This window comes from Dromiciops gliroides, chromosome 4 (genome assembly GCF_019393635.1).
Source record: "Dromiciops gliroides isolate mDroGli1 chromosome 4, mDroGli1.pri, whole genome shotgun sequence".
Taxonomy (NCBI): Eukaryota; Metazoa; Chordata; class Mammalia; order Microbiotheria; family Microbiotheriidae; genus Dromiciops; species Dromiciops gliroides.
Genome location: NC_057864.1, coordinates 402,096,677 through 402,112,205, shown reverse-complemented (window position 1 = coordinate 402,112,205; position 15,529 = coordinate 402,096,677). Strand labels below are relative to the sequence as shown.

Genomic DNA, 15,529 nt, shown 5'->3' with positions numbered 1-15,529 from the left:
CAGCCAATAAGCTGCTTGCACCTTTGCAATGGCTTGCTGTTTAAACTTAACACTACAGTTCTCATTTTACCTACTTACTTATGTAGAAATTTAATCTTTTACTGCTCTTCCCTTTAGGTACAATAATATAGAAACCTAGTCACCCCCCAGCTATCTAAGCTGCATTATAATTTAGCAGCTGTTCTAAAGAACTTTTGGGGGGTTGGGGGGAGGGCAATAACAGTTAAGTGACTTGCCCAGGGTCACATAGCTAGTAAGTGTCAAGTGTCTGAGGCCAGATTTTGAACTCATGTCCTCCTGAATCCAGGCCAGGGCTTTATCCACTGTGCCACCTAGCTTTCCCCTAAAGAACATTAAAGAAGCCATTTAACAGAACAACTTACTTCTCTTCTCTCCGATGGACAAATAAATGTAATAGTCACTGCTGGAATATGACCATTACAGAAAGTGGGCTGATCTTCACCTTCTTTCACATAACTAAGGACAAGCCTAAGACACAAAATAAACAGAAGATATTAGATTAAAAGTCAAATTTATATTTTAAAAAGCACTGCTTACCTCTAGAGTCTAGAACATTTATTCACATTTACCCTTGTTAGAGTTTATTGAAAAAAATTATGATCAACTTACATTAAAAAAATAATTTATTTTCTTTATTTCCAAAAAATAAAACCCAGTGGAAACTTTTGAATAAGTACTGTGTGGGTAGAGCATTTAATTATCTCTTTAAAAAATAAAAAGTAACCCTCCTGGCATAGATAATAGAAATCTTAAGAATAAAAGAAACAGCTATATGACTTTCAACCTTTATAGTGCATACTACCCCATCCCATAATCAAGCAAAAAATCTAAACAAGATAAACCCATTTTTGAGCCAGTAATTTGTACTGCCACTTCCCCTTCAAAGTCAATAGAAAATGGCTACAAGACCAAAGTAAGCTGCCTGCTTCTTTTTTTTTCTAAAAAAAAAAACTAAAAGGCAGCACCATTGGATTCATCATCATTGGTTTAGAAGCTCTAGGTTTTCCAATGGGATTATTCAGGGAAAGACCCTACATGATTTCACAAAGTCATTAAATGGTCAGATTTATTTTAAAAATCCAAGTTAAATGTCTTGAAATATGGAAAATATTCCGAGGAACCCTCCTACTTAAGATTTTGAATACAGTTTATAATCTGAAAAGGCAGAAACCTACGGTTTTGTAATGTGTTCCCAAGCTTGTGTTTCCACCTCAACTTTTGTTATTCAATACTCTAGAAATCCTTTCAGTAACAATCTGAGAAACAGATGGCAGCAAATAACAAATCTGTTTTAATTGTTTTTTAAACATATACCTGATATACCACCAATTCCAGAAAGTCCACTACTTGTAATACACTGGAAAGTCAATCCATAGACTTGGGTTGAATTTCAGAGATTTTCAAAAAATCAGATCACCAGCAGAATTCACACACCACCACCCCATTCTCGTAAGGTACAGTATAAGCAGTACAGTATAAATACTACAAACATTTTCCTTCTTTGACACTAATTCTCAATTAACTCTAATGATTCCTCTCTTGACTGAGATAAAATAGGAACTCCTCTGTTTAGTTTCTATCTAGAGCCCCTCCTATCTTTCTATTTCTAGACTCATTGTACATCAATGTCCCTCCTGCCCTAGGCAATCCAGTCTCTGTTTCTCTCATATAACAGTCCATCGTCTACTCCAAGTGTTTGTGCTGGTTGTCTCACATTTCTGAAATACACTCTTTCCTTACCTCCACTTCAAAGAATCCCTCCTTCCCTTCAAACACTGCCTTCTACATGAAGCTTTTACTGAGTCTCCCAGACTGCTAGCACTCTCCCCCGCCCCTCCCTGTTCAACTTCCTTGTGTTTGTTTGTATGTTTAGTTTTTATACTTATTCTGCACGTGCTTCTGTGAGTACCCACTGTTTCCCCAGACAGAACACAGGCCAACCTCTGCTGAGAGCAAATATTGTTTCATTCTTTAAAAACATCTGTATCCCAGTTTCTGGCACAAAGTAAGAGCTTAATAAATGATTGGTGGTGGTGAGATACAAATTCAACAAACAAGAAAGCAGGAGCCAAAAAACTAAACTTACTTAGCTTTGAATTATGAAAAAAAAAGTGCTTCCCTCCTACAGAGTAAAGGAAAGCAATGAGGAAAAAAGGAGATGACTTTTTGGTAGTTTGCTTTTTTTAAAAGCCCTCTCCCTAGAGGGGGGCATGCACTTACTCAAGGCCCAGCTTCAAAAACCCCACACAACTCTAGCACTTCCACGAATGTCTAAGACCTCAACAAATTATCACTCCTGCAGCAGGCAGCAATGAGGGAAAACAACCCAACAGGAAGCTCAGGAGATGAATACCACCAGAGCAGCCACTGAAGAGCCTAAACGCAATAGCAGTTGTTCTAGGAGCTGAGACCTAAGCACCAGATGAACACGATGTCAATAATTTTCATTCTCAAATGGAGACAGCATTATTAACCTAGATCTTCCTCAGGTAATAACAATGGGGAAGACTGCTGTCGTAGCAGACTGACCTGTCTTTGCCCACTAATTTTAGTCCTTCTTTTGGCCTTCCAACATCGTAACCTTGATTCCCCTTCACCAGACATGCCGCACTACCAGGGGGACAAAAGTGTGTGTCTTGACTTGAGCCACCTAGTTTAAAAGAAAAAAAAATAAAAATCAATAGTGACAGATTATATTACAGAACTAGCAGGTCACTGAACAAAGTCAAGTTTGGGAATCAAGGAGTTTTTTCATGCATACTGTAATTGTTACATCCAATTTCCTGTTGTTCCTATAACTCAGCTTTAGGTAAACGACTCTGCCCATTTCAAGAAATCAAGGACCTGAGACTTTGGTGTGAGAATTCTCTCCCCTGAGAGACTATAATTCAGTTATAATTTACAGCAGGGACGTCAAATTCAAATAGAAACAGAGCCATATTTCCCAATTAGATTTTAGTATGATCAGAGCCACACTCTCCATCTCTCAGAGTGTTGCTGTCCCCAACGTGACCTGTGGCTGCAGCTATGTGTTTAACATCTCTGATTTACAGTCTTAAACATTAGAGAGTTTAGCTGGCTTTCCCATGATAAGTGTCAAGAGGCAGATTTTGAGCCAGACCCTCCTGACTACAGGAACTCTACCCACAATAGCTTACAAGATACTGGCTGATTATGAACAACTTTTAGCTTCCAATGCACTTGAGAAAAATCCCCAATCTATGAACAATTGTTTTTCTCCAAAGGGATGAAGTTGAACAGGATGCCATCAGGAACAAAATTTTTTTTTAAATCTCTTGACATAAATTGATACCAAAAAAGGAAAATTATGGGGGATTGGTTTAAATAAATTAGTACACTAATTTTCAAAAGTTCTTTCTAGGTCCTAGGTCCAAAACCTGAAATACCAAGTATAAAAATGAAAAAATTACAGGTAGAAGTATCAATTTTTCTTTAAAAATTGTTTTGCAGTTTATAATTTAATAAAGAACGCAACACAAAAGGATTCAGTTAGCTCAACAGAGGGTCCTTTTACTAGATCACCAGCAGAATATAACCGTCCTAACATCTCTGATTGAAGACTTATTTGGTATAGAAAGAAGTTTGCACTGTTCTCCTTACTACCTGTGCCACAGAAAGCCTTGGCCTGAATGACTGACCATGTTGCCCTTGGTGGAAGAGCATAACACTCATCTTTAAGAATTAAAATAGAGGGGCAGCTAGGTGGCATGGTGGATAGAGCACCAGCCCTGGATTCAGGAGGACCTGAGTTAAAATCCAGCCTCAGACACTTGACACTTATTGGCCATGTGACCCTGGGCAAGTCGCTTAACCCCAATTGCCTCACCAAATAATAATAATAATAATAATAATTTTAAAAATTAAATTTAAAAATAATAATAATAGAACCACGTACAAGACTATATTAGGAACTTATGTCTTTATTGTTCTAAGAGCTACTGAATTGGCCCAAGACTTTTCACAACTATTATTTGGCAAAAATCCCAGGGTTCCTACAATGTCTCAGAACACACACAGCAACTAGAAAATGAAGCATGACAGGGGTCAGCAGATGGAAAACTCTTCCAGGGTTTTCCCCTAAAACACAAGGGAGGCACGACTATGCCTACTCATATCTTCTCCCACTTAGGGCACATCTAGGAGCTCTAATTTGATCCTTCTTTGGATCAGTGATTCAAGGGGTTACCAGAAAACAGGGCTATGTCTCCATTCTATATTCCCCCTTCCCTCTTGCTCAATATCCAACAACATGGTTCAATGCTAGTCTTGCATTTAAGATCTACCCTTGGGAGTACTGTTGGACACAAAGTTAACAAAGCACAAAGACTTCAGCTTGATCAATTTGATCAAGAATATGTACTGCCTGAAATAAAAGGCAGAAAATCACTAGATTATGTGTATGGAGAAAGAGTAAAATACCTATTTTCAGGAGATAAATGCTAGAGTGTTTTGCCAGGATTTAATTATAAAAGTCAATTTCAAACCAGAGCAGAGAAAACAGCTTCAGAAACTCAAGACCCGAGTCTTGAGAAAATCCCCAACAAAATGATTTCCCCACACACAAACGTAGATTCAGACCTATGTCTCTACAAATGTTGATGAACAAGGAAGTATCACGATCAGAGTCATCCACCAAGTAGCTACCAGAAGTATTGATCAATGGGTTCAAATCATGCTTTCTTAACTCATGATCAAACACATAGCATGGCACCTAAAAAAAAGAAAAAAGGTCAGCAAATAAGCATATGTCATGTATGCACCAAGTATATTTCACTTCTGAAACTGGCATTAAGAATTTGACATATCACAGCATCCAGGTTACTTTGATTCCCCATCAATTATCAACATAAATATTACTTTACATTGTAATTATAATAACTATGTACATGAATTCAAGCAAATCTGAAATTAAATGAAACGGTCTAAGAAAAAAGTACATACCAACTCCATTTGAACTTTCGGTCACTGATAATACAGGGGGGATAATTTTGTTAAGAAGGGGGGGGGGTGCGCACGCATGTGTGTCTGTATGTTCATTTCACTGGTATAGGAAATTCAGGATGAGTAAACTCCCTCTTCCAATACAGATTAGCACGTGCATAGCATCTCACCATCTTAAAAGAGTTGCCATGGGGCACTGAAAAGGGAAGGAGCTCGCTCAGGGTCCCACAGAGGCAGGCACTGAACCAACACACTCCTGACTCGAAGGCCAGCCCTTTCACCCTGTGCCAAATTGCTTGGCCCTATAATGCCATATTACATAGTATATAAAAGATCACTTCTGTTAACCTTATACAGAGAAAGAACAAAGGGTGGGGTAACATTTTCCACCTAAGTCTTACTTGAAATTGGTGAATAACTAGCTGTTTTTGTATGCTTTCTACTTGGCCATGATATTTAGAAGCTTTTCCCCAGACTCTGAAGACATGAAAATAGGTTTTTCTCATCCATATTAATTTCTCTTTTCTTAGGAATAACTTTACAACCCCACTCACGAGTCTCCCAGCAGATGAACTTTGATAAAAATGTCATTAAACTCATTAAACAATGCAAGTTTCCAAAATCTAGAGAAGGTTTTTGTGTATTTCTAAAGTCTCAGGGTCACCTAGATACCATCATCTATCCATAATTACACCGTGGTTTGAAACGAAATGCCAAGTTTTCATTTGTAGACACTGTATTTTTGAAATGCATTAGCATCCTTTTAATCCTACCCTTCCAAGGAATAAATATTAGATTCATATTCTCTGCCATGTCATGCAAATTCTAAAGACAGTAAAAGTAAAACTGCTGGTATATAATCCTAATCACTTTCAACTCACTGTGTTCATAATGTCTAATCTTCCATTGTTGTTATTCAGTCATTTTCAGTTACATTCAACTCTTTGTGACCCTATTTAGAGTTTTCTTGGCAAAGATACTGGAGTAATTTGCCATTTCCTTTTCTAGCTCATTTTACAGATAAGGCAACTGAGGTAAACTGGGTTAAGTGACTTGCCCAGAGTCACACAGCTATTAAAGGTCGCAGGCCAGATTTGAACAAGAATATGGGTCTCCCTGACTCCAGGCCTGGCACTCTATTCACTGTGCCACCTGGCTGCCAATCTCCCATTACCACCTTTTTTTAAAAATCATTTTTTCTGTCCTTTCAACCAAAGTTATGTTCATAGGTAGGTCTATTTTTAAAATCCAAGTACTATTTAAACTTATACTTGAGTTTCATAACTTAGACTTGTAGGAAATTTCTTTTCTTCTCGTTTTTTCAAAAATTTCATTTAGATTTGCCATAGATACAGTCACACAATTTCATAGTACTGTACTTCTCATGAGGTCAGATGTGTGCAATCATTTGAACCACATCATTAAAGCAAAAACCTCACAAATTTGCCTTTTACTTTGCCAACTAAGGAACCAACTGCGTGTGTATGTGTGTATATGTTTGTGAGTGTGAGTGTGTGTATAAGAGATCCACTAATGGAGCTTGGACACATTAATGCTTGAGAATTATAGCCACATATAGAACCAAACACCACATGTAAAAAAGAAGCCCTGCTATAGAACATATATCCCAAAGAAGTCTAAGACAGAAAAGCTTCATGTATACTGAAATATTGAAACCCTTTCTAAGGAAGAAAAAAATTGGAAAGGAAGTATATATGGATCAACTGGGGAATAAATGAACATGTTATGGTATGTTACCCCAATGTAGCCATTTCCAAGTCAGTGGGTACCTAACTTTATTTCAAAGTTTTTGATACTACAAGAAATACTGCTAGAAACATTCTGGCGTATATATGATCTTTTTTTTTTCTCTTTTGCTTATCTCCTTATTTGACTGATTCAGCTTGTAGTCTACCAAAACCCCTAGAATTTTTTCAGACAAATCTGTTCTCCCACCACGCCTTTCCCATCCTATATTTGTGCATTTGATTTTTTTTTAATCCCAGTGTCTATCTTATATTTATACCCATGAAATGTCCATGTTAAATCTGGCTCACCATTCTAGGCTGCTTAAATATTTTTGGATCCTGAATTTATTATCTACTGTGTTAGCTAGCCTTTCCAGCTCTGTGACATATGCCATCTATACCTCAAAGAAATCATTCATAAAAAATTCAACAACATAGGGCCATGGACTGATCAATGGAACTCTCCATTAGAGATCTACTCTGAACTGACATCACATCATTAAAGACACCTCTTTAAAGTCATTCAACCAGTTTCCATATGCCTAACCATATTATTACTTGGCACACATCTCCCCACCTTGACCACAATGACATCATAAGACTCAGCTAAATGTTTTGCTAAATCCAGATAAATCATATCTATAGCATCTATGGCATTACTTTGATCAAATATTCCTGTCAAAAAAGGGGGATGGAAGGGAAGAGGGGTCAGTCTGGCATGACCTGTTCTTGATGAAGCCATGATGGCTCTGCGTGACCTTCCTTTTCCAAAAGTTCACAAAAATTTCTTATCAACTTTACCAGGAAGTGACTTAAAACTCACTTGGTTAAAATGTTCAGGACCCCCTTTTTCCCTTTTCCCTTCCCTTCATCAGGCTTTTGCCCTTCTCTTATACCTCCTCTTCTACGTACTTTCTTCTTTTCTACAAGATCTTTTAAGGCTCACTGACAATAGATCAGCAATTACATTTTCATTTCTTCCTGTACCTGGCAAGAGTGACTCAGATGGTATTAGTGTAGTAACTAAAAACAGATTAATATTTTAAAGTCAATTTAAAAACTAATATTCCTTTTTTAAAAAAAGGAAACTCTTAAGGCTACTTAGAGGATTTAAACTATGGTGAAGCTATTCTTACTAAAAAGAAATTGAGATATATATCTTGGGGAAATAAAAACGAAAAGGACATCATCTAGACCCTAGCTTCTTAAACTGTGGGTAGAGACCTTATATCGAGTTGTGCAACAGAATGTGGGGGTTGCAAAAAATTTGGCAACAGTAAAATATTATATACGCCTATTTTATATGCCTATATACCTGGAGTCACACAAAAATTTCTGGGGTGGAAAGGGGTCACAAGCAGAAAAAGTTTAAGAAGCCCTGATCTAGACAAATAGGGAAAGAAAATAAAATTAATGTTTACTTATCTTTGAAAAAGACTTTTTCCCCTTAGAAGAAGGAGGCCCTACAATAGTCAAAAAGAAAGGCAAGATAAGGGGGATACTTAGGTAATAAAAACCAGTAGTGGCTATTCAGATAAAATGGAAAAACAAAACCAAAAAGGAGGGCTGTGGGGCCGAAAAAGGTCAGAAGTCCAAAAAAGGAAACTAAAGACCATGTGATTAGCTTGCTAAAGGACACAAAGACTTCATTCGTAAACTTAAAGAGTGCCTCAATTAGTGGCTTTAAAAGAAAATTTATTCCCTTTTTAAGAGAATACTTGAGCTCCAAGTATAGTGAAAAGAAGACTAGACTGGGAGCCTAGAGACCTAGCTTGTAGTGCTAGATCTTCCTCAATCTGAGTAATCTCTTAAACCAGACATGAACTCTCTGGAACGCCAGGTTTTTCTTTTATCAATCAAGGGTATTGATTAGATGACTAAGGACCCATCCAGCTCTAAGATTCTTTACTCAAGCATTCATTTCCTATTTTAAGTTTAAAAACTGTAAGTAGTAAAGATGGCTGTGATACAGGCTTCGGGGAGGGAAGGGGGGAGGAAATTATCATTTGTGTATTCCCCTCAGATAAAGTAGGGAAACTCCAAGCAAACATTGATTCTACCTCAGAATATTGTCTGCCCAAAAATCCACTGGTTTTGTCATTCCCAACCACTAATTATTTTTTCTCTTTGGCTGAATTTCTCTACTCCATTCCAGAAGGAAGCTATTTATCTCTTTTCTCTGCCTCTCTATTGTATCGTCATGTCTTCTTTCCCCTCTTTTACTGCTTTACAAGTCTGAAATATGTAGCATTAAAATACTTGACATTATCTATAGTTTTCATTACAACCTATGGCATCAAAACAAAAACAAAGAAATGAACATTGTCTCTTAAAAAAAAAGGATAAATGTATTTTGTGTAGAAGTAAAAAAACAAAGCAGAATCAAAGGAATCAGAAATAAGGGATTAATAATAGCTATGGTCAGCTAGGTGGCACAGTGGATAAAGCACCGGCCCTGGGTTCAGGAGGACCTAAGTTCAAATATAGCTCCAAATACTTGACACATACTAGCTGTGTGACCCTGGACAAGTCACATAACCCTCACTGCCCCACCCCACCCCCCCCAAAAAAACCCTCACATTTTTCTAGTCCTTTAAGGTATACAAAGTACATGTCTTACTACAGCCTTGGGGGGGGGGGGGAGGTCCTTTATGGAACTACATAGGTAGATCCCTCATGAGGAAAATCTATAATTTTTAGTCTTAGACAGTTGTGTGGGTCACTGAAAGTGTCAGTGATCTGTTGAGGGTGTGTTTCCTAGCTTAAAGCTAGGTCTTCCAAGGTCCACTTTCTATCCACTAATCTATTTGAAGGAAACTGAAGCAAGTGAAGTCACTAGCCCAAAGTAACACAGTTAGTGTCAAAAACAGAATATGAACTAAGGTTCCCAGACAACAGTCATCATTTCTCTTTTGTTTTCAGAAAAAGTAGATTTCAGAGGCTAGTAGATGATAAAAAGGACAGCAAGACAACAGGGCACTAGCAAAAAATGCATATACTCTCTAGAAATATATGAGCAGGATGATAGGGCATAGGGGATTCAAGTGAGTTTGCCTGAAAGATAAAATGGGAGACAGGTAAGAAATAGAAGAGGAGCCAATATATCCAGTGACCTAGTGAAGAATTTGGAAGCAACAGATGAGAATATTAGGGCTATTATGCACAGTTCAATAAGAAATAGCTGTTGTGCTTAAAAAAAATGAAACGGTAAAGACATGTAGAGAAGGCAACCATGATGAGAAATACAAAGAGAAGGCAAGTTCAATGCATAGACATATTATGTAATAATGCAGGACCTTTATCCTGTTGGCTAGCTTGTTTAAAATAAATAATTTAATCATAACTAGGGCAACATTTAGCCAACAGAACTTGAGATGTTAATTTATTAAATGATACTCAGGAAGAGTTATGGTCTGCTTCATATATGTCAATAGGTTCAAAATTTCTAATCTAAGCCCTTAATTTTAGGATCTCTTATTCTAAACTTAAATACTGCCCCAAACAATTTTAAACAGACATCTAAGCTGGGGTTTGATTATTAAAATGTTCTTTGTCTCTCAAAATCAGTATTTCAACCCTTTAATAACCCACAGTTTATCTAGTAAACACACAAAAATTCATTTGTTACCTCTTTGTTAGCTTTAAATGTTTCTTTCTTGCAGGCCACCGTGGTCCTCCATTCAAAGTAATGCACACATTCTGTTGAGGTTACAAACTCAGGCGTTCCCTATTTTAAGAAAATTATGAAAATTAAAACAATTATAGAATGTCTTTAGAGATTAAGATTTTTTCAAATTTCTTTAAAATAAAATCAGGATGCAGATGAAGCACTAGCCCTGGATTGAGGTGGACCTGATTTCAAAACCAGCTTCAGACACTTGAAACTTACTATAGCTGTGTGACCCTGGGAAAGTCACTTGACCCTCACTGCCCCCACAAAAATAAATAAATAAATGAAGTAAAATAAAATAAAGATGACTTAAAAGGTTTCAGTTAAGCAAATGAACATGCCCATTCCCGTATCAAAGGGTTACTGTCATTGTTTTAAGTCACCTTAAGACATGACCTTCAGGGAATGTGGATTTCTCAACAGTACCATTGTTATCATTGTTAATATGAAACAACTATGTGATAATTAAACCATCAGTCTTTTCTATTCTCAAATTCCAGATTTTTCCTCTTAATAAAATGTCATTTATGTCAAAACTAAGGTATATGCCAAAACATGTAAGCCAAGTTAGAAGACTCTAATCTTTCCAAAATATCATCCCTTTGAGTTCAATTCAAATTTAGGTTCCTTCCCTAAAGAATTACTTATGTTAATATTCAATTTCAGAATAAATGTGAATGTAAGTGATCTTTTGATGTGTTAGAAGGTAACAGGTCTCACGATGGTCAACTCCAAACGGCCTAGTAAGGTGTCTCAGAGGAAGGAGATATGAGATCAGATGTACCTCCTATTTATTGACTTTTAGCTTCTTGTGCACTGAAGATGGAATTAATGAAATGAGGGTAATTAGCTAAAATTTAAATGCTGGCTGCTTTTCATTTTGAAGCATGCACTCCTTGTTTCGTAGCATTGCAAACAATTTGAAGTCAACTGAGTAATCCAGACTGATAAAAAAATTAATACCAAGAGTTCTATTTTCAAACTTCCTCAGCTGAAAAATTATGGCATCAGTACTCCATAAAGAGTTTTCAACTAGTGTTTGAGGCATAAAAGTATCACTCACCCTGTATTTCTGAACACTGAGCTACCTGCTCTGCTTTGGAAAGATTTAAATTGGTTGCCCCCAAATGCTAAAAGCTGTTTCCTAAAAGGATCCTCACATTAATTACCAGTGATAGCAACTGACTAATCAAATTATTGTATGTTGTTTTCTTTTCTTTTGTTTTTTAATTTCATTGCTGTACACATTCAAATCCACTTTAGCATTTAGTAGTTTTCTCAAGGGTTATCAGCTTTACCCCTTACTAGTAGGTGATGTTTCTCTAAATAGCTTCTCTTGCTATTTCTCAGGTTTAACAAAATGGGTGAACTATAAAAGACATACAAACACCCCCACACACACAGGAATCAGTTAAGAATACAAAAATCAGGGGACAGCTAGGTGGAGCAGTGGATAAAGCACCAGCCCTGGATTCAGGAAGACCTGAGTTCAAATCTGACCTCAGACGCTTGACACTTACTAGTGTGAGAATTGGAATGACATCCCTTGCTGGGATATATATTGAAGGGAAGCTCTGCCATGAGGAGAAAGCATGTGACTTGGAAACCATGTGACTTTAGGGTTCAGACATTACTTGGCATCCAGAAGTTACATCTATAGAACCACCCGTGGGACCTGTCAATCAGAGCTACCCACCAATTAGCTTGGAACTGTGTGTGTGGACAGCCCTGTTTCCGATTTCACAAAGGGGATTCTAGGAGAAGCCCCTGAGGAGGGGTCTTTTGGGTTCCTGACCTCAGCTTGGCGGGTTGGATGCTGGGGTCTATTAGATAGATAGAGGAAGTTTGCCTTTTACCTCTGTTTCTCTCTCTCCTCACCAACTTCTGATGCACTTTAATAAATACTTAAAAGTCTAAATTCTTGCTAAAGCTTCTAATTTAAGTTGACCATTCATTAGATTTTAGACATCATAGCTAGAATTTTAGGCCCCTTACACTAACTGTGTGACCCCGGACAAGTCACTTAACCCTCACTGCACTGCCAAAAAAAAAAAAGAATACAAAAATTGCCCTGTAACTAACTTACCTGTTCTAAACTGTCACTCTCTATAGAACATATTTTTCAAGTCTCACTGAAAACATGATAAATATAGGCTTGAGGTTGTTTAGGGTTTGTATGCTTGGTTTTTAGTTTGGGTGTTTTTGGTTTTTTTTTTACTATGACCAGAATACACAACTAACAAGGTACTTTTCACCAGATCACACACAACATGAAGAATGAATCCATGTTGACTAACCAGTGTTTTCCCACATAAGAAGGCAATACTACTATGTACTGTTGTCCTCCTGTCTTGCTGCAAACACTGATCCCCTGTGCTGAATTCCATCAAGGATTTGGTTCCATTTTTCAAAGATAAGTCTCCTATGAAGGGAGAAAAGAAAAAGACAATTATAAAACAGATACATATCAAAGCGAATTCCAGGGGAATACGAAAAAGGTTGTAGGTTTTTCAACAGAATATTTAGCCGCTTAGAGACATACAATCAAATTATGCAAGAAAGCATTCTACATGTCATCTAAAATTAATTCTTGGAGTACCTGGCTTAAATGTTAAAATGTTACTATTATAGTCTACTTACTGATCGTCATACCTCCTCAAAGCACTTGCATTCTGTGCCTTTTATTAAATGTTTTTACATGTGTCTTTACCAAGCTGAATCCTCTTGGGATTTCTTAAAGGGTATGCCAAACAAAACACAAGCTCTGGTTGACCATGAATTCTATGTTTGCTGCCTGAGAACCAAAATTCAAAGAGTCTATCATCGGGGCAGCTAGGTGGCGCAGTGGATAGAGAACCGGCCCTGGAGTCAGGAGTACCCGAGTTCAAATCCGGCCTCAGACACTTAACACTTACTAGCTGTGTGACCCTGGGCAAGTCACTTAACCCCAATTGCCTCACTTAAAAAAAAAAAAAAAAGAGTCTATCATCATGGTAGTCCTCCAAGTGATGAATTTTATGAATATAACACTCTTGTAGGCTGTCTACCAAACCAAAGGGATTATGAGTTAAACTGCTGAAAAAGGTATGCTGCTAAAATCAAACTCTTTAAGCAGTTAAAATACTGCCAAGTCTTATTTCTCTTAATAAGATAAAGTTACTTAAGGAAAGTGCAGTGTTCACCTATCAGAGTGGCAAATATAAAAAGGAAAATATTGTATATTGGAGGGGATATGGGAAAACTAGGACGCTAATCCACTGTTGGTGCCCACAGGGCTACAGAACTGTGCATACCCTTTGATCTAGCAATACCACTGCTAGGTTTATATCCCAGACATCCCCCCAAAAAGAGAAAAAGACCGATTTGTACAAAAATATTTCTAGCAGCTCTTTTTGTAGTGGCCATGAATTGGAAATCAAGAGAATACCTGTCAATTGAGGAATGGCTAAATAAGCTGTGGTATATGATGGTGATGGAATATTATTGTGCTATAAGAAACAACAAGCAGGATGATTTCAGAAAGGCCTGGAAAGACTTGTATGAACTGATGTAAAGTGAGCAGAACCAGAAGAACATTGTGCACAATGACAGCAAGAGTGTTTGATGAAGAACTGTGAATAACTATTCTCAGAAATATAATGATGAAGCATACTATCTCCCTCCAAAGAAAGAACTAATATTGATGGAACAGACTGAAGCATGCCGTTTTTCACTTTCTTTTATTTTTTTTCTTTTATCCAAGTTTTCTTATACATAATAACTAATGTGGAAATGTTCTACATAATTGCACATGTATAGCCTAAATCTGATTGCTTGCTGCCTCAGGGAGGAGGGAAGGCGGGGAGGAGGGAGGGAAGGAGGGATAGAATTTGGAACGCAAAACTTTAAATAAAAATGCTTATTATTTTTTTAAAAAGATAAGTGAAGTGTTATAGGGGCAATAAAAACCACATTAGGTGCTCAATAAAGTATCAGTCAGTAGTAACTGAATTATAGGGATCCATTGGATTTCACCTATCCATAGGAATAGCCCACTCTCAGCATCATCTCAGGATCCAACTTATGCTACCACGCACCCCAGTTAAAAATAAGGTAAGGAAGCCTCATTAAGTGCTTTAGGAACAAATTTTCTTTGATCTTCTCTGGGGATAAACAAATAAAGGCACTAAAAAGCAAAAAGCAAAAGCCTATGGTATCCAAAAAAAAAAATTAAATTGCTTTAATATTCATTAAGCTTTTGCTTTTCTTTTTTCATAGCATCCAGTAGACTTTTTTGTTCATACTAATATAATTCAGGAGAAGCAACCTGAAATCAAGAAGATCCAAGGTTCAGACCCTCCCAGCATGACCACAGTCTAGTTAGTTACTTAGCCTCTAGACAACACCTTTAATTATACATATGTATAATTTATATCCTATATATATATATAAAACCCAAATTAGGGAAATGGGTGACAGAGCTGACAGATGAAATGTATTCTCCTAGTTCAGGGGTCTCCAATCTCTTTCTAACATGGCACTTCCTGCTGTGGTGGCTCTCAGCTTTCTATCAATCCCTCGGTAATGGAATGCATGCTTCTGACCAGATCCTGAGTCCAGAGTCCATAGACTTCGCCATCTTTCTCCCTTAGCTGCCCTGGGCAGGAAAAATGACTGTGACTTTTTCTTTGCTTTCCCAGATAGAATCTGATATGATGCATTTTCTAGATCATTGTGGAGCAGTGAGGAGGTTGTACTATTTCCTCTTCCTCCACCATCTTGACTCTGCCTTCCCCAGACAATATTCAAAAGAACACAAAGTTCTAAAGATAATTTCAAAGAAAGATTTTGTGCAAAGTTAGCATTTTTGGAATGAAAGTATAGTATTGACAAAGGCATTCATTAGGATGTGTGAAATAACAAGCAGTGCCTTAGGCATAAACCCCTCCCTACTCTGTATTTGCAATGCTTTCATCTCTATGCAGCTAAGTAATAATCCTCTCCAGATTCATTCCACCATCATTCAACCCTCAGCTAGCCCCTTCCAGTGTGCTTTATGAAAGTCTTGTTCTACTTTTCTTTTTTTTTTCTTTTTATTGCTCTGCTTCATTGACAGGAATAGATCCATGATGTGAGGTATTATGATAAA

At 37.2% G+C, this 15,529-nt stretch overlaps 1 protein-coding gene across 2 annotated transcripts in view; it reads right to left on the bottom strand.

Annotated features, from left to right (window-relative positions):
• IGF2R (insulin like growth factor 2 receptor) overlaps positions 1-15,529 on the bottom strand; it is a 253,665-nt gene that overhangs the window by 93,758 nt on the left and 144,378 nt on the right. For both annotated transcript variants that reach the window (XM_044002313.1, XM_044002312.1), the window contains exons 3-7: positions 12,699-12,823; positions 10,360-10,458; positions 4,621-4,753; positions 2,551-2,671; positions 384-489 (exon numbers count right to left, since the gene is read on the bottom strand). In XM_044002313.1, the coding sequence (XP_043858248.1) occupies positions 384-489; positions 2,551-2,671; positions 4,621-4,753; positions 10,360-10,458; positions 12,699-12,823 (584 nt within the window). The remainder of the gene's footprint in view (positions 1-383; positions 490-2,550; positions 2,672-4,620; positions 4,754-10,359; positions 10,459-12,698; positions 12,824-15,529) is intronic.